The sequence below is a fragment of the Anas platyrhynchos genome, chromosome 8, assembly GCF_047663525.1.
Source record: "Anas platyrhynchos isolate ZD024472 breed Pekin duck chromosome 8, IASCAAS_PekinDuck_T2T, whole genome shotgun sequence".
NCBI classification, from domain to species: Eukaryota; Metazoa; Chordata; class Aves; order Anseriformes; family Anatidae; genus Anas; species Anas platyrhynchos.
In genome coordinates this window covers 38,996,227-39,019,203 of record NC_092594.1, presented here as the reverse complement: position 1 = coordinate 39,019,203, position 22,977 = coordinate 38,996,227, and the positions used below count along the sequence as shown (strand labels likewise).

The 22,977-nt window shown below is 47.6% G+C and overlaps 1 protein-coding gene across 3 annotated transcripts in view; it reads left to right on the top strand.

The window, feature by feature from the left end:
- The window catches only part of NEGR1 (neuronal growth regulator 1), a 261,319-nt gene that overhangs the window by 79,074 nt on the left and 159,268 nt on the right, over nucleotides 1–22,977 (top strand). The window contains exon 1 of one of the 3 annotated variants that reach the window (XM_072041506.1): nucleotides 20,725–20,882. The exons of the other annotated variants lie outside the window; for them this stretch is intronic. Coding sequence (XP_071897607.1) covers nucleotides 20,740–20,882 — 143 coding nt within the window. The 5' untranslated portion in view covers nucleotides 20,725–20,739. Of the gene's footprint in view, nucleotides 1–20,724; nucleotides 20,883–22,977 lie in introns of those variants that run through there. 3 annotated transcript variants of the gene reach the window in all.

Below are 22,977 nucleotides of genomic sequence, written 5' to 3'. Positions count from 1 at the left end.
CACCTCATGATACAATGCCTGGGTTTCCCTCTCAACTCCTCTCACTGCAGAAGAGGGGCTGCGCCCCGGTACAGTGCAGGCACTCCTCGTGTCTGCTCATGATTGCCCTGATCTGGGTCTCGTTGATGCTGAGGACCACCCCTGGCAGTACCAGAGCTCACGCTGGCACCGATGCTCTGGTCGTCAGCGCTCCCGCACGCCCCTCCTGCACTGCTGTCCCCACGGCAGCGCAGCCAGACCAGCAGGCTCGGATTTTGCCAGCAGCAGGGCACGGCAGTGTCGGGCTGCTGCTCCTGAGCACGGCCGTGCACGTGGGACTGTGCAGGGACAGCAGAGCCGCTGCTCCTCCCGAGGCAGGACCACGTGCATCCGCACACACCTCTAGCACGAAGGACTCATCTCGAGAGCAGTCCCATCGTTCGTTACAGAATTGCAATCAATATTGAGTAACAAGAAGCTTTGATCTGTATTAATGTCGGCAAATTCTTCAATTTTAAAGTGGTGAAGATGCTATCACATACCCTAGTGCTTTCTTGTCCTGTAATACGATGTTTAATAGCAAATATGTGGTGGCAGCAGCAACAATGTAAATCGTGTTTGTTTTACATTTCCAACTGCCTCCTGCCTGATGGTGTTCTGTATCCTACTCAAAACTGATAAACATTAATTTCTTTTTGACCTCGGCCTTTCTGCATTATTATGCATGCATAATTTTAGGCTAATTTGGTTAGCTAACCCTCTTCCTTCTTCTTTGTAGTTAGGTACTTGGACATAAGGGATCTATTTGTGCAGAAAGAAAAAGCAACAACAACAACAACAACAAACATTAAGCTAAAAAGTAAAATGAAATCAGAATTCAGAATGTCTAAATTCCATACACCTAAAATGCACGGTCTTTGTTTCTGGCATTTATAGCTGTGAATATATGACAGCATCTATTCAAGGAAGTGGTTTCCAGGTTTTAAGAGGCTAGTGCTGCGTGGTTCTTGCTGACAGTAAAAAGTTATAATTATGAAGAAGATTACTTTTTGTTATTTTACTGCATTTGAGCCCAACTATATTGGGCTGGTCTGATTGACTTTATCTGCTTCTGAGAAGCGTGCTGATCCCATGAAAACCCACTGGTGGTATGTAACGCAGTGTATGAATAACATTGTGCAATGAAACCCAGCAGTAAGCGCAGGGCACGCGTGGCACTGTCACATGGATGGCACCACGAGAGCATTTCCAGCTGGCAGGGAGCTGTGGCCGTGCAGACACATCGCTGGTGTGCACCAGGGGCTGGAGCAGTGGCTGCGTGGTGCTGGGGCTCCTCGGCTCGTGGGGACACAACGTTGGCCTTTGGGGACGGCTGCTCCTCGCTTGTCGAGCAAACCTCTGAGCTGCCTCTCAAGCCTGGTGGTTTGAACGTTGTTTGCCTCTTCACAGCCTGGTGATTTCCCTTCTGTTAAAGAACCAGGCTCTCCCGAGATCTGCAAATATTAATATTATGTTATTAGTCTGCCTAATGGCGATGTGACTTGACTGTTCGAGTGAAGGAGATGATGTCTGCTGGGCTGTGGTGCCTCCGTGCTGGTGATGCCTGGATTCTGGCTGATGGACGCGAGCGCGATCAGGTTCAGTGGCTGCTGCCTGTGCTGGGCTCGGCCTCACGCTTGTGTAACTGCTACTCACATAACTAATCCCACAAATCCAAGGCTACTATTTACAGAAATGGGTAAATCCCATACACCGGGTGGTGCAGCACAGGCTCCCTGCTGGACATCCTGCGAGCAGAGGACATGCAGGAGGTTTTCTCTCCAGACTGCAGAGTATTTGCTGGAAGATTGGGAGACTTTGTGGTTCTGTCTTGGTTCCTTTGTACCAAAGCAGGGTTGAATTGTTCTAATATAACTCTCAAATGGCAAATTATTTCAACAACTCCACGAGCAACCCCATTTGCGCAGTCTGACTGGCCACCCTACAGGCAGAGCCAATTTCATTATACCAATATGCTAATGAGCACAGAAATCTGGACTCACCTTTCAAGACATCAGAGTACGTCGTCCTTTTAAAGCAATGAGGTCGATGTGGTCAGACTTTATGTTAAAAGTGATGGGTGACAGGTCTATAATTGTCACATTTAGCAAGCTAGCAACATTCATATGTTTCCTAATAGTGCTGAAGCATTTCATGTGACGATAAATACCATGCTGAGTGCAGCGATCACCGTGATGGAGTGCAGTGCGGCTCTGGAAACATTCCAGAAGATCAGGTTTTGCATTTTTATGTGCCATTCCCGGTAACCTAGGGAAGATTGTCTGAAAATCTGTTCATTAGAATTTCAGTATAAAGACATCTTGCTTGCCTTGCTAATAAAATGTATCAGCAAATATAGACTTTTTCCTCAGGTGTGTGTTTTATAACTTAAAAACTTTTAATAGCTTTGTGGCACCACTTGCTGAGAGGCATTATTTTATCTCACAATATTCTGCTCAAAAGGATTTGCTCCTAAGACTGAGTGAAGAACTGTGAGTGTGCTGGTGATGAGAATTCACTTCAATTGCATAACAGTTTTATTTAGAATAAAGCTGATCACTGTTATATATCATATACAGGTACAGAAAGTCTTGATGTTCATGGAAAAATTGCTTAGCTATTCATTTTGAAATTTATGTGCCCCATTGACATGTGCATGCATGTATGGACCCAGCCTGCATTTAGAGTATTGAGACTGGGAGACAGACCTTAACCATGGAAATGCATGCACTTAAGTGAACCGCTGCAGGAGGGGTGGCTGTCCCTATGTACACTACCAGTACGGATTTATTGTGTAACCTTGGCTTTGGGGAAGTCCTCGTGCCTTGTTGTGCTGGTGGTTACAGGACAGGAGAAGCCACCCAGTGAAGTTACTTGAGCACACGTTTCATTTCTCAGCAGACATGTACCAGCCACTGAACTCTGACGGCCTTGGTAAATTCTGCAGTGTACAGAATAGCAGTTTATTATAACTTTAATTTTCACATGAAGCATTTTAAGGAAACAATGGGCTGAAATACCCCAGGTTACACCCAGGATTTTGAAACTCTTCCCAAAAACCAGGAGTACTTCAGGATTCCTTCTATGAAGCTGTACTTTACATTTCTTGGGAAGCTGTGGCCGCGATGCCCCATGCACGCACCGCATGCTCTCCTGTTCCCTCCACAGGCACTTTTTTTCTCCTCCTGTTCTTTTCTGTGCCATCTGAGCTCTCATCAGCACCTGCTGAGCAAAGATTGGAGTGTGCTGAGTTTGTCCAGGTCATCTGAAGGGGATCTGTGATACAGCAGTGGAACTGTTGGCAGGAAATTGTGCCACTTTTCCTCCTTTGCCTTCTTCTTTACATCCACTGTTTTGCAAGATGCGTGACACATCCTCCCTTGTTTGATTAATCTCCTGGTAGTGCATTCAGGAAAGACTTATCATAATTGCCCTCTCAAATTTGGCATTGAACTAATAATTGTACCAAAGGCACCTCCAGCAGATCGCCCTTACCCTCATTAAGGAAGATGCTTCCTCAGATGATCCAGGGCAGAAGAGTCAGAGAGGCAGATGAAGGAGGAGATGTCCCTGTGCAGAAGAGACACAGCGGCAGCATGCCTGTGCCAGTGCACCCTCACCCATCCCAGGGACTTGCTAACCAACCCATCTGTGCAAGAGGAGCTGCGAAGTGTGCAGGCAGGGAGCTCTTGTAGGTCACGGGCCACCTGCAAGAGAGCTTGTGGATGTAGCAGGTCCTCTGAAAAGGGTATTGGCATTCATTGCTGCAGGGTCTGTGCGATGGCAACTGCAGCTACGTGCAATTCAGTAACTAGAGACTAATCTTCAATATTTCCATATTTATTTGTACCATCATCCCTGGGGACAAGTGTTTGAGCCAAGAGAGGTGTAACATGCTGTTTGTCAATGATGGGTGCGCAGCCGTCACCGAGGAGATGTAGGAACCAGCCCCTTTGTACAGTCATGCGGAGTGAATCGGGCTGCTGCCAGAGCTAGCCACCCTGGAGAATCCTTTCCTAAAGCAGATCACACCTGCATTTCTCTCCTGTCTGCGAGCAGATGCAGAACTGTGCTCCCCCCGCTGGCTGGATGCGAGTCACCGATGTTTGTAGGAGTCTTTGCTGGCAGGAGTGCAAGCCGCGCTGCTGCTCTTTGCTCTCATTTGCCTCCATGAACATAACCCAGCTCTGTACCCCAGGCTTTCAGTCCACCCCATTTTCCAAAACTGACTTGTACCACATGGCTCACTCATCTTCAAAGCAGCTATTTTACCCTTTCTATGGAAACCCAAGATGCCATAGCATGTAGGACATTTCTCACAACGAGCTGTGTACAAAGAAGATTAGCCAGAAATGTTGTTTTTCTTAGCTTAGTAATTTACTGTATGGCAGCAATAGCACTGGAGCTGTATGCATGTGTATTTAGCGAGCTCCTCTAAGTACCTCACGGGAATTTTGCCTGAAGTGGGAACGCAGGTTTTGGCAACCGCACCTACCTCCGCTTGGTGCCTGCTATGAGTGATTTCAGTGTCTGTGGTTTCGTTTCCTTTTTTTTTGTTCCGTTTTGTTTTGTTTTCCAGATTTTGTTGTTGTTGTTTTAACTATCGTCAAACCCCCAGTTTTATAACTTTTCCCCAGACTTTTTTGTTATTTTCTCTTCTGGTGCATTAAGATGCAATTATGTACTTTGCCTAATTGCTAGTTACTTAATGTCAACACACAGAATGTGTCTGAAATGTCCTCTATTTTTCTCTGTCAAAATCATACATAGTGCAGAAAAAAGGCAGCTATTAAGGTTATGTCTTGTCAAGAATTTACCTGAAAAGATGGCTGTTTTTTGTTGTTGTTGTTTTTTTGTTTTGTTTTGTTTTGTTTTTTCCCAATGGAACTTATCTCACATTTTGGATGCAGTGCTATGATTACAGGCGTCTAAAGAGCACAACCTGTTTCTGTTACATATTCTTAGTTCTTGAAGGACCTTATGTGTGGGACTTATTTAGTCAGAATTATAAATTCATATTTATATGTTTGGCATATTCTTGGGGGCTGATAAAGCTGGAAACATTTTACAGACTAATGTAACTGGACAGAGGCAAGTGCCAAAAAGCATTAGGAAAATGGAAATCTATTCTGTTTCACAGCTGAATGTACCCTTTTTTTAGACACTGAATATGTTTGCATATTTTATTTCAAATCTGTATGTGGCAGGGGAAAAATGGTTAAAATTAATAAATGACATAATTAATAGCAGAAATAATAACGGCACACCTGTTTGCCTACTAGAAATATGTTTTCATCTGAAAAATGAGTTTTTTGCAGTTCACATTGGAAGACTACTATACTCTTATTTAAGAGCTGTGGAGGCACATCGTACCTAGCATACAAGAAGCATACAATAATTTACTCTAAATGAAAGTTATGAAAGATACGGAGTCGGCACTTGGGGTAGGGAAGGCTGGAAAGAGCTGCCCTGGTACAGTTGGCTACGGCTTGTTGTGCCGAGAATAGTTTCATGCTCAACTGGAAAAATATTAGTTTTATTTAAATAAACTCTGTGTCCTAGTACAGGTGACAGCAGGCCAATTTAAGGCTGTGGGGAAAAAATATCCTGTCATTTTCTTCTCAGCTGGAAAATCTGAGCCTCAGAAGGACACTTAGGGCCGGCAACAGGTCGTGTGCGTTGTCTGCCTTGTTCTCTGTCGGAAGAGCAGTCCCCTCAAAACGATCCATTTAAATCTCTGGCGTAATTGAAAATTAGCCAGAATTCGGCATTCCAAAGCATTTTCCAGTTGAATCACCAGTTCACGAACATTTCAGTGAGCAACCTCCCCCAAAACCAAAACCAAAGTAAAGGCGTGCAAGAAGCACGTCCCTTCGTGCGGCCCTCCCCTCAGCTGTCCCGTGGTAGTGACGCTGGGCGCTGCCCTCAGGCAGCAGTGCCCGCACGGCCCTGTCAGCCCCATCGGCTCCATCGACCCTGTCAGCCCCGTCAGCCCTGTTGGCCCTGTTGGCCCTGTTGGCCCAGTTGGCCCTATTGGCCTGCCTGTGGCGGCCCCGCGCACGGCAGCCCCCCTGTTGCGGGCACAGGCCGCGTCTCCGTGCCACTGGCACAGGGCCGACCATCCATCCCTGCTGTGAACGGACGGGCACAGCCTGCAGCTCTGCAGTTTGTTTGGGTTGGTGGGATCCAAAACCAAAAGCCTGATTTATTGAGACTAGTCAGTTGAAGTAACGCCCAAAGGCAGAAGCCCCCTGTCCTGCACCTGCAGCCCTGGGGGCTCCCCGTGCGGTCCCTCTCCGCGGTGCCCTTCCTTCCCCGCTTCTCTGCCAGGCTCAGCAGACCCCAGCTGTGCTCGCCGTTCCTCTCGCTGCCTGTCCTCTCTTTCCCTGGGGCTCTCGTCTCTTCCTCCTCGCCTTATTTTCCATTTCCAAACTCTTTTTCTTCCTGTCGGTGTTACTTTCTCATTAAATTTGTCTCAGCTCTCTCCAGACTGACCGGGCATGTGTGGCTGGCAGGGTACATTTCACTATGCTGCTTTTTGTCTGCTTGAAGTACAAAAATATTGATATTTACAGAGCTTGTTGTAAAAATCGATATTGCACTAGGCAGAGCAGAGCAGCTGCTGTGTTGTAAAGCCAGCCCTGTCAGCCTTAAAAACTGATAGGGTTTTAAGAAATCGGGAGAAGAGTGAGCAAACCTGTGTTTATCACTGATGTACTTGTAGAAGCCCTTATGCTGCCCTTGACGTCCCTGGCCAGATTCAATTCTGCCTGGGCTTCAGCTTTCCTAACTTCATCCCTTGGTGCTCGGACAGCATTGCTGTGCTCCTCCCAGAATACGAGTTTATGAGGCTTCGGTGAGCAAGCACTGTGATACCATCATGCTATTTCTTTTCTTGCTTGCAAAGAGATGAGTTTGTTATGAGGCAGGCCATTCTCCAGCATCATTTTTGGTACTGCACTAGCTTTGGTATGTGTCACCCTCAGTTCAAACCTCCCCAGTGTATATTCTCTTGAAGTTGTGGCTATCGGGTGCCTGATGATTCATGCAGGAGGAAACATCAGTCAGTTAATTAGCTCAAGGGTGAAGCAGGTAGCAGCTACTTCCTTGCTTCAGAGCATGAAGTTTGTCACTTCTATTTGGAAAGCAGGCGTGCTGGCTCCTTCAGAGCACACCTGGGCTGTGGCCCCAAGTCCAAGGCACGTTAGCATTGGCAGGAGCAGTCAGGGGTTTGGGAGCCACTGCCCAAAACAACCCCCACAGCTTTTTGCCAAGCAGAGCAGGGCGAGCGTCGGGACCTGCTGCACCCCACGGCTGCAGGCTTCACCCCGGCACTGCGGGCACCGAGCCGGTGTGAATTCAGTCCTCAGCAGGTCAGCACCACTCCTCTGCTTTCACACAAGCGGCCTCTGCGCATGGACAGAGGTGCAAATCCTTCCTGCGAGTGCTGGCGCTCCGTTCAGATGGGTGCGAGCACTGGCCTGGCCCCACGCAGCTGGGTGGGCTCTGGACCAAGCTGCATGTCATTACGTACCCTAATGAAATATGGTATTGAGACTGCGTTCATTTCATTAATTTCAAAATATTAAATAGTTTAAAAATTGATCTTTTGGGGGTCTTTTTCGCATCTAAGCAGCATTTTTAAAGCAATTTTCTTATTTAAGGACTCCACTTTCAAAAATGTTCTTTTTACATGCCAGAGGGAAAAACCACCCGTAAACAGATCTGTGAATTGATACTAATGCAAATTCCTCATGAATTTCACAGCTTCATGAACCTCTTAGCTCTTAAAAGCCTTTGGAAACCTCTTGATCCTGGTTTTATTTGGCAAATTGTTGTCAATACCTCATGAATTTCTATTTTCCTGAGTGCTAGCTTGCTGTCCACAAATATAATTACAGACTTCCTTTCCTTTGGAATTTGAAAAATGTATCTTTCACTTCTGTTCCTTGAAAAATATTTTGGCACTGTCAGTAGATTATGAGGCTTGCTCTTTAAGCTTAAGAGTGGTCTAAGAAATACAAGAATTCCAATCAATTACCAATGTGCAACGTCAGCCTGGGGCCCAGAGGCTGCCCCCAGCCCCAGGCAGCACCGTTGTGCCGGGGGGGTGCCGAGCCCTGCGCAGGGACCAGGAGGTGCTGGAGGGTTCAGGGGGAGCTCCGGGGCCACCTGGGGCTGGGGCTGGGCCCTGCTCGGGGGGGTCCCTGCTGGGGTGTGGGGGCTGGAGGGACCCCGGGGTGCCTCCAGCCTCAACCAGCCCGGGACTCTGTGAACCTTTTTACAAGATCTTTAGTTCTAACTGATTTCCAACAGCAGACGAGAGCAGGGTCTTACTGAAGTTAGTAGAAACTTGATTACTAACTACAGGGATGGGGTTTGGTTTGTTGGGTTTTGTTTTTTTTTCTAATTTATTATAAGAAATGGCTTCGTGATGGATGGGAGCTCAGAATATACATGCACAATGATTCATTTACTTTTCATCCATATGGGGAAAGGTTAATTGTTGATCAAACATGCTTTTTGTCTTTTTTTTTTTTTTTTCATTCCTATACTAGAATTTAGAAGGGAAATAAGAACTTAGCCTCTGAGCAAATCATTAATAATTGCTAGTATCACCGTATATGTAAAATTCAACCTTGATAATTTGCTAAATAAGTCCATCTTCCTCCACTTGAAGCTGCCTTAGGGAAAATATAACTAAGAAATCATTTTTTTCTTAATTCCTCTCAAAAATCTATATCCTGGGATAAGTACTTCTTGCTGACTCAGGACTCTTTACCAAAATTAGATGAAGGTGCTCCAGCCACACTTTCCAGTCCACATTCTGAAAATAAGATTTGTACAGAACCCTTCCCCTAGGAATCAAATCTCCAGGCATGAGCGACGTTCCCGTTTTACCTTTCCAGGCATGCTCTCTCTTTGTGGGCTAACACAGGAGCCTGTCTGAGATATTTCAGTAATTCCCCTAATTAATCTCTATAAAATGTGTTTGCAGTTGTAGAATATTTGCAGTAAATTCTAAGCGCTTCACAAAATCTTAAATATTTACCAGTATGTGCTACCCTATTCTCTGTGAATCTTCCACAAATGGGAGTTTTAAATCCTGAAGCAACTCGAATGTTTAAAGTCTGTTAATTCCTCGCTGTCTGAGGGCTGCAGTGGGTATCTGGCATAGTGCTGTCATGGAGCTCTGTTTGGTGCTCAGCAGCACGATGAGTTACCTCCTTGGCCAGACTTCCAAAGGCACGTGGTGGCAATCGAGCCTGGCGAGCTCACGAGTGCTGCAAGAGCTACCAGCGGAGGACCTGAGCTATCTGCTCAGACCTGAAGCTGGGCTCTTCTGCATCAGGATTAGGGTGAGGATTCGTGAGGGACTCGTGTGACACTTCTGGAGCATGCAATTTGAATACTAATTATGAGTTCTACATGCCATTAAAGAAAGGAGTTAAAATGTAGTGGGTAAGCACTACAAAAGTGCTACCGTGTGCTTGGAAATGGCTTCTCCGATTTGTTTGTATTTTCTCCTTTTTGAATTTCTCCTCTTCTCTGTTTTTTTATTTTTTTTCCCTTATACGGGACCATAGTTGATACAACAGAGATAGTTTATGTCTAACAACTGTAAGGCATTACTCCTGTCATTTCCACAACACTGTCAGTCAGTGTTGTTGGTGAAGGACCACTTGGATTTCAGTAGTCCTAAGTACTTGCTGGGAATGGAGTCACTCTGAAATCACACAGTTATGATTCCTGTTGCAGTAAGGAGTACATGTTAGATGTGATCACCTACAGCAAAAGGAATTCTGGAGGTTGTGGTTGTTTGTGTTTTTTTTTCTTTTTTCTGTATTTTCCCTTTTCCTTTGTCAATCCTTGAGTCTAGAGAGAGAACAGAAAGAAATGAAAGAGCATCTCTGAGTCAACTAACACAACCCTCTGGCCGCTGCTCGTGGTGTCTCCTGATACCTTCCTTACACTTCATGGAGGAATCAGGTAACACAGCGTGAGAAAGGAAGGGCATTTAAATCATCGCCTCTCCGATGTCAGAAAACGTGCTGGGGAGAAGAGGCATGGCAGTAGGAACGCAGACCCCTGGCTGCCTGTCGGATGGGTGGCAGCGCTTCCACGCTGTGGGCAGGTCGCCGTGGCCTTGCTGGGTGCTGGGTGGGCACGGGCTGTGCTTTATAAAGGGTCTGCAGGGCTGAACGGGACGGGTGCCAGAGCATGGCCTGGTGAGGAAGTCACCGCTGTGCTGGGCCAGAGGCAGCCCCTGGAGCCCCCTGGAGCCCCCCAGAACCCCCCAAGCCCCCCCAGCCCACCCTGCCCCACGGCTCTGCCCCACTGCGCTGCTCCGTGACGCTGGGGCTCCTGGGCACGGCTCCCGTGTTTGCTGCACGCTGCCCCTGGGGCTGCTTCGGGCAGATGCCCACAGCACAGGAGCCATGCACGTATGTGCAGTTTTGTTCTGTTCCCCACACACGCCGTTGCCTGCTCTTCCTCTGCAGTGGGAGCTGGCCATGTCCACAGGCGCAGCCTTTGCTCCGCAGCAGTTCGCATCACCTCCTCCTTGACTTTAACAACGCCTCCTCCACCGCGTCCTAGATCCATGGGCAGCCGCCCTTCGCATTGGCCCCTCTAAGTGTGGGGTGCCAGGAAAGGCAGCATCCCGTCCCTTTGCAGTGCGATCTCAGGGAGGTGGTGCGAGAGGCTGTCATTTGTCAAGTGGCCGCGAGCCAGGGAGCTGCCAGGTCTGATCGGCTGGCATGGCTGGGGAAGCTCAATGGGACTTGCCTGCAGGAACAGCTTAAATGGAGAACTGGCAGAGTTCTTTCCAGAAAACTCCTGGAAATTGAGACTCCATTACTCCCTTTGGCTTGAAAGGGCTTTTAATTTGTGAGAAAGGCAGGTAAATGCTGCTATTTTAGTGGCAGTGGGTGACAGGAGGAAATAAAGTTTTGTGACAGTTCAGGTAAGGAAGTTTGACATTTGTACAGTTTTCTGCAGAGAAAAGTTTTTGATGTGCTAGTGGTATTTGAGAGTTTGTCGAATTGCCTTTTTAATTATTTGTCAAGGGCACCTAGAGTCTCGGAAATGTATTATTTTATGTTTTATAGGTTGAAATCTAAATAAATAAATGTTGTTGAGAGCTCAAATGACTGTGTGCACAGTGTGCAACAGCAGTTAAAATGCTTTGGTGCATTAAAAGTACGGAATATATTACAGCAGCATATTGAACAATGGTACATCTCATCTGGAGCCACGCAGTCAATTTTGTTTGCCTACCCTAAGCTATAATTAAGATTGACAAGGTTATCCACAGAAGGAGAATAAATATTACAGGAATTTTTGATATGTTGACACATGACTGAAGAACTGTAAAAATTAAATTTCCGGACAACAAATGTGAGTACAATTAAGACAAGGTTACTCCAGAAGAGGAGGGAGGGGGATACCGGTGAGGAAATGCCTCGACGTGGAGCCCTGTTGCCGTCGGAGGGGTCTGTGTGCCCCTGGCACCGGGCGAGCACCATGAGCAGGCTGCAGAAGGGCTGGAGTACTTCTTGATGTTCTCTCTGTGCAGAAGGCCTTCAGGCTGAAACGTAGGAATGCTCCATGTGCAAACGCTGCTTGTCCTAGCAGCTGCCTTGCCGCGACCTGGCAGCGGTGGGACGCAGCTCCCCATGGCAGCCACTGCTCCTCTTGATGCTCTCCCAGCACAGCAATGCATTTCTATCATTTTTTGTGTTAGCCACCTCTGCAATCGTGCTAGGGGCCCTTTGAACCTCTTTCAGAGGTATTCCCCGTGCAGGCACGTGGCGGGCACTGCTCAGCCCCTCCGACAGCAGCCAGCACTGGGATTGCTGTGGAAATCGGAGCCCTGCAGCTCCCCAGATACCTAAAGCTTTTCTTCCCCTACTCACTCCTACCTCTGCTCCTAACTTATCTGCTTATCTTTTTTTTGACCACAGCCAGCATCACACACTCCATCTTTCATTCCTCTTTTCCCCTGGGGCTAACCACCTACATCCTATTTTAAGATCTATTTTCAGCTCACTCTAGCAATTAACATGCAATATTGAAATAAGTCTGGCCAGCAAAATTATTGGGTCATTCCACTGAAATGCCCATTATAGATAAACATGCAATCAGGCATCTGTGGCAGTGCACGAAGTCAGCCCTCCATTATCCTGCAGTGCATGGATAGCCATAAACACGCTTCTGTACACACAAACAGGATTTGTATTAAAAATATTGGAAATAATTAAGTCAAATTCTTCCCTGGATATAAACACAGAGCTTTCACTGCAGTTAATTGGAGCTGAGTATGTGTAACAGTTGAAAGCTAGGTCATTATTTTTTACAATGGTCTGCAAATATGTAATTTATGTGCAATTATGTAGGTAAATTCTCAGTCTTCTGCTAACAAAAACAAGAAACAAAGGCCAAACATGCTTACTTTTAAAAACCACGAGGTTCCAATTCTCCACTCTTTGCAACTAATATCATCCCTTGAAATGCATAATGGGAAGTCCTTGCAATCAGGCCCGTCAGTTTTATTCCCGTGCTGCCATCAAAGTGCTGTCAGCGTGGCGGTGCCCAGCAGCACGTGCATCGTGCCTGCACCCACCGTGGCTCCGAGGGGGAAGTGCAGCGGGGGCAATCCTGCGGCGGGGCAGCACAGCGGCAGCTTTCCCTGCTTCTGCGGATTGTGTAAGTCAAAAGTTGGAACGCAGCAGCTTCGGAAATTTGATTATTCTGTCAAAATGATATTATGGTTCCCTGCGCCACAGCCCTGCCGTTCTGAGTTCCGTGTTTTGGGTCTCTTCCACTTATTTGCAAATTTTCATAGAAGGTCCTCCCTGGGACTGGACCAGGGACTTTGGGGGATGGCACTGACTTACGTTTTTGTTTGGGGAAGTCAAGAAAGCTCTGAAATTTGCAGACACCAATCTCTTTGATTAATCAGAGGTAATATTATTCCTTTAACAAAAAATAAAGCGTATTGCATGTACATCTACATCGTTGCAGTGAAAGGAATAACAACTTTAATATCAGAAAGGTGCTAATTGTCTAGCCGAGCACCACCCTGAAAATGTATAGAGGTAAATGAACATACATGGCGTGTGTGACAGTATCGGGTGGGTCTGGACCATTTTCTTGAAGGGTTCTTTTCCTCCCAGGGAAAGCCCCAGCCCCGAGCTCCAGCACTCAGGCTGCGGTACCCACGGCATCACCCCGCGGTGCAGGGAGCTCCCCATGGGGACATCCTGCACCCACCTGGGGGCAGCCGGCTCCGTGGGGCTGGGGCTGTGGGCAGGCAGTGCCCCACTTGTGGCTTGGTCCGTGCTTTCATAATAAGCCCGTAAATTGCAGCCCGTTGTCTTTCCTCTGTTATAGATCAGGTTAAATTATTGATGTTTGCCTAGTTGTTGTTAAAAAAAGAAGCTTTATTTTAATATTTTACAATGGGGATGTGATGTTAAGATGAGGAAAAGAGGTTAATGCCGATGTCTGTTCTTTAGGAAGATGTTTTTCTTTTTTGTTCTGGAGTTGCAGATACTGTTTACGAGACAAGCTGATTAATCTCAGTTGTATGTGGCTCTCGAAGATTAATAACCTCATTCTGATTCGTGCTATTTATGGTGCAAATGCAGTATGTTTAAAAATACTGAGAAGATGTGGAGCAAATATTTTCCAGCCATCCCAGCTCACCATCCCAGGCTGACCGTATTCCTTCTGTTCTTGCAACCCTCGCTTAAAAGCACGCAGCCGCTTTCTGTCGCACCCTGCAGCAGGACTATCAGCACCGACAGCGTGCGGCTGGATGTGTTACTGCCTGTGGGGATCAGACTTTTTTCTTGATTTTTTTTTCTTTTAATGCAGTTGCTAGAGTAAGGTCTTTGACCCTAATTCTTATATAAAAATATGCTTGGGATATTGCTTGCAGTCGGTGAAGCCTCTGTTCCCGTTCAGCCCTCGCTTTGCAGAGCAGTTACCCGAGGAGAGCCGCGTGGAGGAGGAGCTGCGACGCGGGGATAATGCCGGTGTGCCCCTGCCCTGCGTGCCCACCCGAGGACAAGCACTGCTCCGTCGCTCTGTGTCTGCTTCTGAGCATTTTATATCAGTGTGGCTGCTGCATTAATAAAAGCAACAGATAAAAGGAAACCCAGAAACCTAAAACTGGCTCAAAGTGGGCGGGCGGCTGAAACCCTTCTGTGCTCTCTGGGAAGCAGCATTTAAAGTGTTTGTCTAGGAAGGAGTGGGAAAGGTGCATTAGCAGTCATAGCAAATGTAGCTATTTTTAATGAAGTCTCTCTTTAGAAATGTCACGGTGAGGTTCCGCATGGACTTTCAATTATTTCTGCCCGGAACGTGGTCAGGTTTGGGGTTTGTTTGTTTTTTTTTTATTTTTTCTCTTTCCCAGCACTCTGAATTCAGCTTACTGCTGAGAGTCAGGCTAAATTCCTTCCAGTTATATTTAATCAAAAAGAGAAAAAAAAAGTGTTTGTTTCTTATGCTGAAGGCTCCCAAGCTCCACGGGCTGTAACCCTCTGGTGTTCAGCAGTCCTGTGCGTGCTCGGGGTGTAACAGGCTGTGCTTGCTGGCTGGCTCTTGCCTGGCTCCAGGAATTAAAAAAGGAAACATACTTTTTCCATTGATTTCAATAAACATTGATAAATAGATGTGTATATGTGGGACGCATGTTTAAGCAGGATGGCGTACTGCATAGCTCCTTCAGGGCAGCGTTCCCGTTCTTGATGCGGGATGTGCAGCGCGCCCCGGGGGGAACGGGGGTCCCAGTGCCAGCGGCCCCACAGGGCAACGTGTGGTGTCACTGCACCACTTGGCCAGTGCCTTTCCATCCTTCTCAGCATGCTACCTGGTCGTGTTTGGGTTTGGCCGTGACTGATTTTACCTTCAAACAGCCTTCCGAGAAGGCGTAGGGATCCTAAGTGTTCCTACAGAGTGGCTGCACAGCGATGGGCACACACCATGTACAGTTACCGCGTCAGTTGCCGTTGGTTATGTGCTCGGTGTGTGTAGCTGTGTCATACAGAAAAAGGACAGTCACACGCTGCCTGGGTAGGGACTTGGTTTGTTTTGCTTCCAGAGAGCCACCGTGACTGCAGTGGAGCAGGGCGAGACGCAGGAGGCGCCGCGATCCAGCCAAGCAGCCCAGTTACTCGCTGAGTTACTCACTGAGTTACTCACTGAGTTACTCGCTGAGTTACTCACTGAGTTATTCGCTGAGTTACTCACTGAGTTACTCACTGAGTTACTCGCCGAGGATGTTGATGGGGCAGCCCGAGTGCTCCCAGCACTGCCCAACACAAGGAGCCAGCCGTGCCCAGCAAAGGGCCAGCCGCGGGACGGGAGGAATTGTTGCTGCTTCTACCACCAATTAGCTACAGTTTGTAAAACCAGTGCCCGCGCAATCGTTCTCTGGCCAGCACTGGCTTTATTAGTCAAAAATGCGTAAGACATTATTTAATGTAAAAACGTACAGAGATTTGTTTGCAGCTGTTCTAGTTAAATATGAATTTTAATGTACGCGGTATGTTTGCAGTCTGATTACCTCACCTGTTAATCCACTCGGCATTTTAATACAGCACACACGGAGGTTATCAATAATTGATTCATTGTTAAGCAGCCGGTTTGTTCTGTGACACCGGCGATGTGAGATCCTTGCTTTCAAAAGAGGCGGTTCTGCCGTTCCACCTCTTTTGCAAGTCAAATGATCAGCTAACGTATTTTGAACATCAGTAAGACAGCTGGATATTTTTTCAAATGGAAAACATAAAATGCAAAGAAAAAAAGGAATTCCCACTAGTTATTATTAGAGGTCTGTGTGTAGGTAAGGTACTGAAGGAAACCCCCGAAGAGCAGTTGGTTCTTACACAAAGGTTACACAAATGTTGTCGGGTTATATCCGACTGCCTCGGAGCAGCCACACAACCTACAGTCACCTCTGAACAGGTTCAAAAGTGGCTTTCCCACTGATTATAAAGATATTTGCATGCAGTAAGTCGATGGATGTCTTTTTGTATAGATTGCTCATCACCTCTGCGTGCCCTGGTCACTCACATCTTCAGCTGAGAACCTGGTGAGCGGTGCCTGGCGGGCAGCCACGATCCCGAGGAGCTGGTGCTGCACAGAGGCAGCAGGCGGGCATCAGACCTAGCGGGCCAACATCGGTGTGGTGACCGGGCTCATTTCTGAGCTCTGCACGACTGACACTGAGCAGTCAGCATCGGGTGGGTGTGCCGGGCTGCTTCCCACTGGGAGGCTGGGAACAGGAAGGAAGGTTGCCAGGCTGGGCATCGCGTTTGGCTGCAGGTTGGCAGGGCTGCAGGTAAGGAGCAGGCGTAGGAACTGAGCGGCACCGTGCGGGTGCTGCTGGAGCAGCCAGCTTCTGGAGGGCCACGTCGTGCGCTGCCCTCAGGCAGGCTGAGCAGAGCCGGTGACGTCCTGCCTTGCCCAGACCCCGCACCCTGCGGGCAGCATCTCACGGCAGCCCCCGCGCAGGTGGCTGCTGCGAGCAAAGAGCCAGCCGAGCGGAGGTGGCGGTGGTGCTAAGGCATCTGCTGCCTCGGCTGCCTTCTGGGAAAGGCTGCGCTGCTCTGGGAGCGTTTATTTTTGCAATGAATGTGTCCGGTGGAAATACGGCATGGAAAATGAGAACAGGCTGCTAAGGTGCTCAGGAAGCGTTCATCCCATTAGCAGGAGAGGCATAAAAATGACAAGCCTAGGCACAACATTTGAAGATCTGTAAAAAATTTAAGGCATCCTCTCAGATTTATAATAACCCATTTGTGTCTTAAGCTCAGTCCATTTTAAGAGACACGCGTAGGCCTGTTCTTACCCTCGTAGTTTGTTTGTGAGAGTGCAGAGCTTCGCGCTGCTGCCCATCATCCTGCGCTGTGGTGGCTCAGCATCACCCCACAGGGACAGGCACCACTGCTGCAGCTGGGGCAACCGAAACCCCCAGTACTGGCCTCACACTTTGCAACGCGGAGTTAAAGATAGGCACACAGTGTGTCGGATTACACAGGGGTTTCGTCTATAAAAACTAAAAAACATAGCACTACGTGAAACAAGAGCTGAGATTTATTATCTTCCAGTGATTCCAAAGCCTTTCTGCTCTGCTTTGCCATTCTGAAAGCCAATGCTTTTCTGAACCTTTTCCATTATCATGCGTGGCAAGAGTTGTTTGAATCTTCAATGTGAGTGGTGTGGAAGGGACTGGATCCGGGACACAGCCTTTAAAAGGTGAAAATTCATCGAGTGCTGGGACTACAGAACAGATGGCGTTCAGGGGCGTGCTGCTGCAGTGAAGCGAGGCCTTTACCTGCCTTTCCTCGCAGAGTGCTTGAACAGAGAGACCAGGGCCAGCACGGGGACGGGGACGTGTCCAGCACAGGGCACCTCGCAGGGACCCCCTGTGGTTACTCCACAGGCACAGCTACAAAACCCTGGAGACACCGATGGGTTACGTCTGTACAAAGGCTTGCCCTGAGGGCTTCAGGCCCTGGGGAACAGCCCCGCTGGCTTACAGGGGTGCTGCTGACACTGGGGAGCTCGCCCAGTGGCGATGACACCTGAGCAGTGCCGCTGGCAGCACCCGGGAGCTGTGCTGCTGGCAGCACCAGTGGCTGCAGCCGGGCTCCGGGGTGTGCGCGAGGCAGCGCAGCTCCGGCTCTAACCTCATCTCTTCTGAGAACAGAGGTCATTCTTCTTCCTCCTGAAAGCTTCGTAATAATGAAGGGTTGCAGCACAATTAGATTTCCATGATTTTTATTTATTACTCAGATTCCAAACAGCAGTATATCAGAAAACTAAATGTTCCAGGAGATAAGCACAGACGAAATCATGTATCAGCCCTAGTAGAAGTCATGCGAATTGAGTTATTTAGTTATTAGTTTGGGTGGAAAATTCTATTTCATGGAAGCCTCTGAGATTTTAAATTTTATTTTCATTTTGCAGTGGGTTGAAAATAACCTCTCAAATATTTCCACAAAAATGGAATTGGTGAAATGGCCTTGTCTGCTGGCTGCACTTCCCTAAATGTATTAGATCCTGACCTGAAATATAGTACACCTGCACGTAGTCTCTGCTCTGCCTGACAAAGAGCAAAGATTTCAGCCATAGATCATTCCAAGTCGGGAGCAGGGACTGAAGCCCAGGCCTATGATCATGTCAGAAACTTCAGAGAAATGGGCTGCTTCTCTTGCGCTGCCTTTGGATTATTTGCGCGGTGATGAAAGAAGCAACAGTGGCTGCTCTCACACAGCACCCTGCCAGGCTGCCGAGAAATTGCTGCAGGGAAATGTGTAAAAATGCCAAAATACAATACAGAATGCCAGAATATTTTAGTTCTTTTTTTTTTTCCTTTCTTTTTAAAAATTAATATATTTTCACAATCTGCTTCTCTGAAGTTAAAAAAAATAAGGCAAGGGAATTCTCAAATTGTTACAACAAAAATCCTAAAATATTGCACCATTAGCTGACCCAGACAGCTTGGAATTTGCAGACAAGGAGGAAAAATACCAACACAGATGTGCAGCACCCGCAGGGGGTTTGGCGGGGTAGGAGTGCGGCCGCCCCGCTGCGCCCAGGACGCAGCCGTGGGAGAGCGCCGTGCCCTGCCATTTGCAGTGTGTACTGGAGCACCACTGCTGCTGGATTCCTACTTCTTTTTCTGCCTTTTTTTTCTTCTTTTTTTTTTTTTTTTAAACACACATCTTCTTTCCCTGAAGTTCTGTTGTGCGCCCTTTCCCCATGGCTCTGTTCCCGTGTGTGCGGTGCTTCTCTGAGCGCTGGTGTTAGAGATGGCTTCGTGTGGAGAATGCTCCTCTTTGGCATGTGGTGGGCAAGCAGCACGTGTGCACATGGATGCAGACGTTCTGTGACTCCTGTGCTCTCCGTTTCGTCTCGCTTTGACCAGCCTCACGGCACTGCTGTGCCGGGCCACTGAACCGCGCGCGGAGAGCCTGGCTGTCCTGGCCAGACTCACAGCTGCCCCTGTGGCTGGTTATTTATTTCTAAGCTTGCCATCTCTGCTATAAAAAGATTTGCAATACCCCAATAATAAATGCATTCATCACCACATCTTCTGTAATCACTACAGTTCCTGAGCTGCTATTTGGCACTCATTAGCTGAAACTCCCATTCACCTATAATTTATGAGAAGCATACAATTATGTGTTATCACTACTTCAAGTGATTACTACACTGTATGTTTTTAAGATAATGGCATGAAACACTCCATGATGAATTATACCTCTCTAGGTAGCTTTGCTTCTGTCATTAACTCTATTATTTTACTTAAACCAACCTGGAGAGAATTGGATTGCAGGGTTAGCATTACCTCCTCGAACAAGAGTCCCGGGTCAATACCGATCCGATAAAGGACACGACACGGTACACAATCATCTCCTGTCTTGTGTATCTTATTTACCCATAGTGTCGATATTATTATAAGTAAATCTTAAAATACAACGTGTTTCACTTGGAAATAATGTTTTTTTCATTAAGCCTTGAGTGAAAAATAGGCTATTCAGAAAAAAAAATAAAAAAAATACATGTGAAACATTAAACCTGAATATTAAGAAATCAGAAGGCAGAGGAAACAGCCCAATCACTTTATCCTTTTTAGAGTGACATGAGTTGTGGTAATAGACAGCTCAGACAGACCGGTATGCCAGGAGTTAGTAACTTCTAAAAATACAGAATAAAGGTCTGCAGACCCATGTGAAGGCCAGTAAAGGATGCCTGTCTTTTCTTTTCATTTTGCTTTTTCTTGTTGCATTTTTTTGTATATGTCCAAGTACTGGAAGCACTCCCGGCTCGGCTCCCCGGGGCTGTCGGGGTGCAGCCCGGTGTCCCTGCGGTGCCGGTGACAAACCCGGTGGCACGAGGGTGGCAGTGCCCTGGGGGGAGCGGGGCAGCTCCTGGCCGGCCTCCCCCCTGGCCACGCTGCCCACCTGGGCTCTCCTCTGCCTCCTGCCACCCCTGGAGCTGGCGCAGCCGCGCTGCCGTGTTCGTTAGCAAATTGCCGTGTTTGTGTGGCTGAGGAGCCGAGCAGCCATCCCACACTCATTATTTTTTCCCTAGTGTGTGAGACCGTAATAATCTCCAGTTGTTAGCCCTCTTTTTTTGTCAGAACTTCAGTGAGGAAATCTTTGTTTTGTTTTAGCATTAAAAACGAGGACTGATGTATCTGTTTTGAATCAGAACTAACCGCAGTTAATTAGTATCATAGCTGGTTTAATTCCGCCATATATTTCTGAATGCTAACATCCTTGAAGAAAATGCTGTGATATTGAAGATTTGGAAAGTAACACAGCGTTTTCATAGCCCCGATGCTTTCTCATCCTCTAGGCAAGATCCTTTGCCTAGATCCATGGTCTCAGAGCTTATGTTGCTTTTCATTCCTTTAATTTGTGTTTCATTGTCATGTGGCGAAAAGCAGGGAAAGAATTTACCATCTGGATTGGCTTTCACCATCAGAAGAAACAGCTGACTTATCTATTGCTGTAAAACAAACATGATGGGCTCTCAAATTTTCAAAGACTCCTCTCCCTTAAGAAATAGTGCAGAATAATGAGGACAAAACCACGCAGCAAATTGTTTACTGGCTGTTCGGCATGGGAAAATTCTTTTCCTTAATTTTGGGAAGTGCGTGTTCCTGTATCACAAACCTGCAGAGTTAATAAATACCAAATGCAGCAGCCAGCACTTTGCGAAGTTTCAAACAATAGGACTGAGCCAGGAGTTACTAAAAATGAAACCGAGACCGTCAGAACCAGTAACCTTGGTCCGTGCTGTTTCTGGGTCTTCAAAGAGAAAATCTGTGCTTCCACGAGGTAATTAAAAATAATAATTTGCAGCTTTGCGCTGTACTTTTTGTTCATTTTGATATGAAAACATCTGAGAAAAAGGGTGGGAATATATAAGTAAAAACCCAGCCACAAATGAGTTCTGGCAGCTGGGATGCTTTCCCTGTCCCTGTCCCTGCCCAACGGGGCCACCTCCTGGGGCAGGCGGGGGTGCAGGATGTCCCTGGGGGTGCTGAGCGAGAGCAGCAGGCAGGGCAGATCGAACAAGCAGAAGGAGAAGTACTTCTGCAGCCAGTTTGTCACTGCAGCTCGTGCTGAGCTTGCTTGGGATTGAACAAATCAATTTGCCAAAGCTCTTTTGGAGCATCCCCAGGGGACACCAGAACCTCCCTGGTTCCTGTGGCTCCTTCCCGAGTGTCCGGAGGTCTGATGTCCGCTTGCGTATGGTGAAAATGGGAATGGCCTCGTGAAGAGTTAAGTTAATGATTTATCAATTTCGGTTTGAAAATACAGCCTTTGCATCACATACATCCCATAGTTACCGCTCCTGAAATCACCTGTTATGTCCTAAAGTCCTAAAGGATTTTAATTAATCTTTTAACTAATCCTTAATTATTTAATCCCTTAATTAATATTTAATTAATTAATCACCCTTTATATCCTAAAATCACCCTTTAGCACAGAAACAGATAAGCACTGAATTAGAGCAGGGTCTGCTTCAATTAATGCAGATATTCTGGCCCTTGATTGGGAAAATATTTTTAGAGAATGATTAAAACGTTTTTCACAGAAAAAAAAAAATACATATATATATATATAAATACTTTCAGTTAAAAGTCTGATTATGCTACATTTTACTTATATTCTACCGCTTTTCCATTACGAAGTTTCCCATGTAGACACCACTCCACCTTTGCTCTGCTGGCAGCTGTAGTCCCGAGGTGTCTCAGGGCGGCTCGGTGCCGGTGGGAGCTGCGCCAGACTCGCCGCCCCCCTGCCCTTCCCTCTCCATCGTCTGTCTCCTCGGCAGGTCGGTGGGCACCGGGCAACTTTGTCGTGCCCCACTACAGGGCACAAAAGCTGACCTGTCCTGGCGTTACGGGCTCTGTGTCGGTGCTCTGGAACGGTGGAAGGAGCAGAGCGGGGAGGTTAATTATGCTAATTACTCATAACAGTTCAGGTAGCGTGAATCCCCATTTATCTCAGGCAGTTTGCCAGATAAAACGCTCATACGGTTATCTATTCCTTTTGAAAAAGTCCATGGGTCAGCAAATATTTAAAGAGTTATCTTGGTTTCTGCCTGAACCTGCAGTTCTCCATTCCAAGTGGCTGCTCGGGACGGCAGCGTGACGGGCTGCGGGGCGCCACAGAACAGGCAGGTTGGTGGGGGAGAAAGTCCCCCTCTAAAGGAGGTAATTAGGAGTAAGGGCAGTGATACCGTGCTAAATCAGTTACTTAGATGCAAACAGCAGGTAAAAAAGTCTCAGACGTGTCTAGTGCGCTCAGCTTGGAAGGGGGGAAGATGCTGCGACATCGCTCACCTGTTTGCTGTCAGCGTGAGGCATTTGTGTGCTGCCTGCCCAGGGGGGCTCCGAGCACGGCTGGTGGGAGGCTCGTCCCTGACGGAGGCTGCTCCTGGCTGGAGGCTCATCCTGGTGGAGGCTCGTCCTGGTGGAAGCTCACCCCAGCCTCATGGTGGCCGTGGTGAGGTGGTGCTGTAGTGACACGGTGATGTGGTTGACCCGGAGGGGCTGGGGCATGCACGGGGGGCAGAACTGAGGGGCTTTCTGGGGAAACAACGCAGCACTTGCAGTGTTTGCAGGACCTTTAAATCGAATGCTGCGAAGTTCAGAAGCATTTGCTGGGAACCAGTGGCTGCAGCGAGGAAAGGACCTGAAATCTATACTCCATCCATTAGCACCACTTATCTTCTAATGCTGGCCCATCTGCTGCTGCTGCAGACATGGAGCACACGCATCTGCAACGGGTTTTTATTTGCTGTGAGCCAGGAAAGGGCACGGGGCTCAGCACAGGGGGGTGAGTGTGTGCGGGGAAGGTGCACCATTACGCACAGAAGCCCCTTCACATCCCGGCTGAACGCTGCTGATATTTTTTGAGCAGA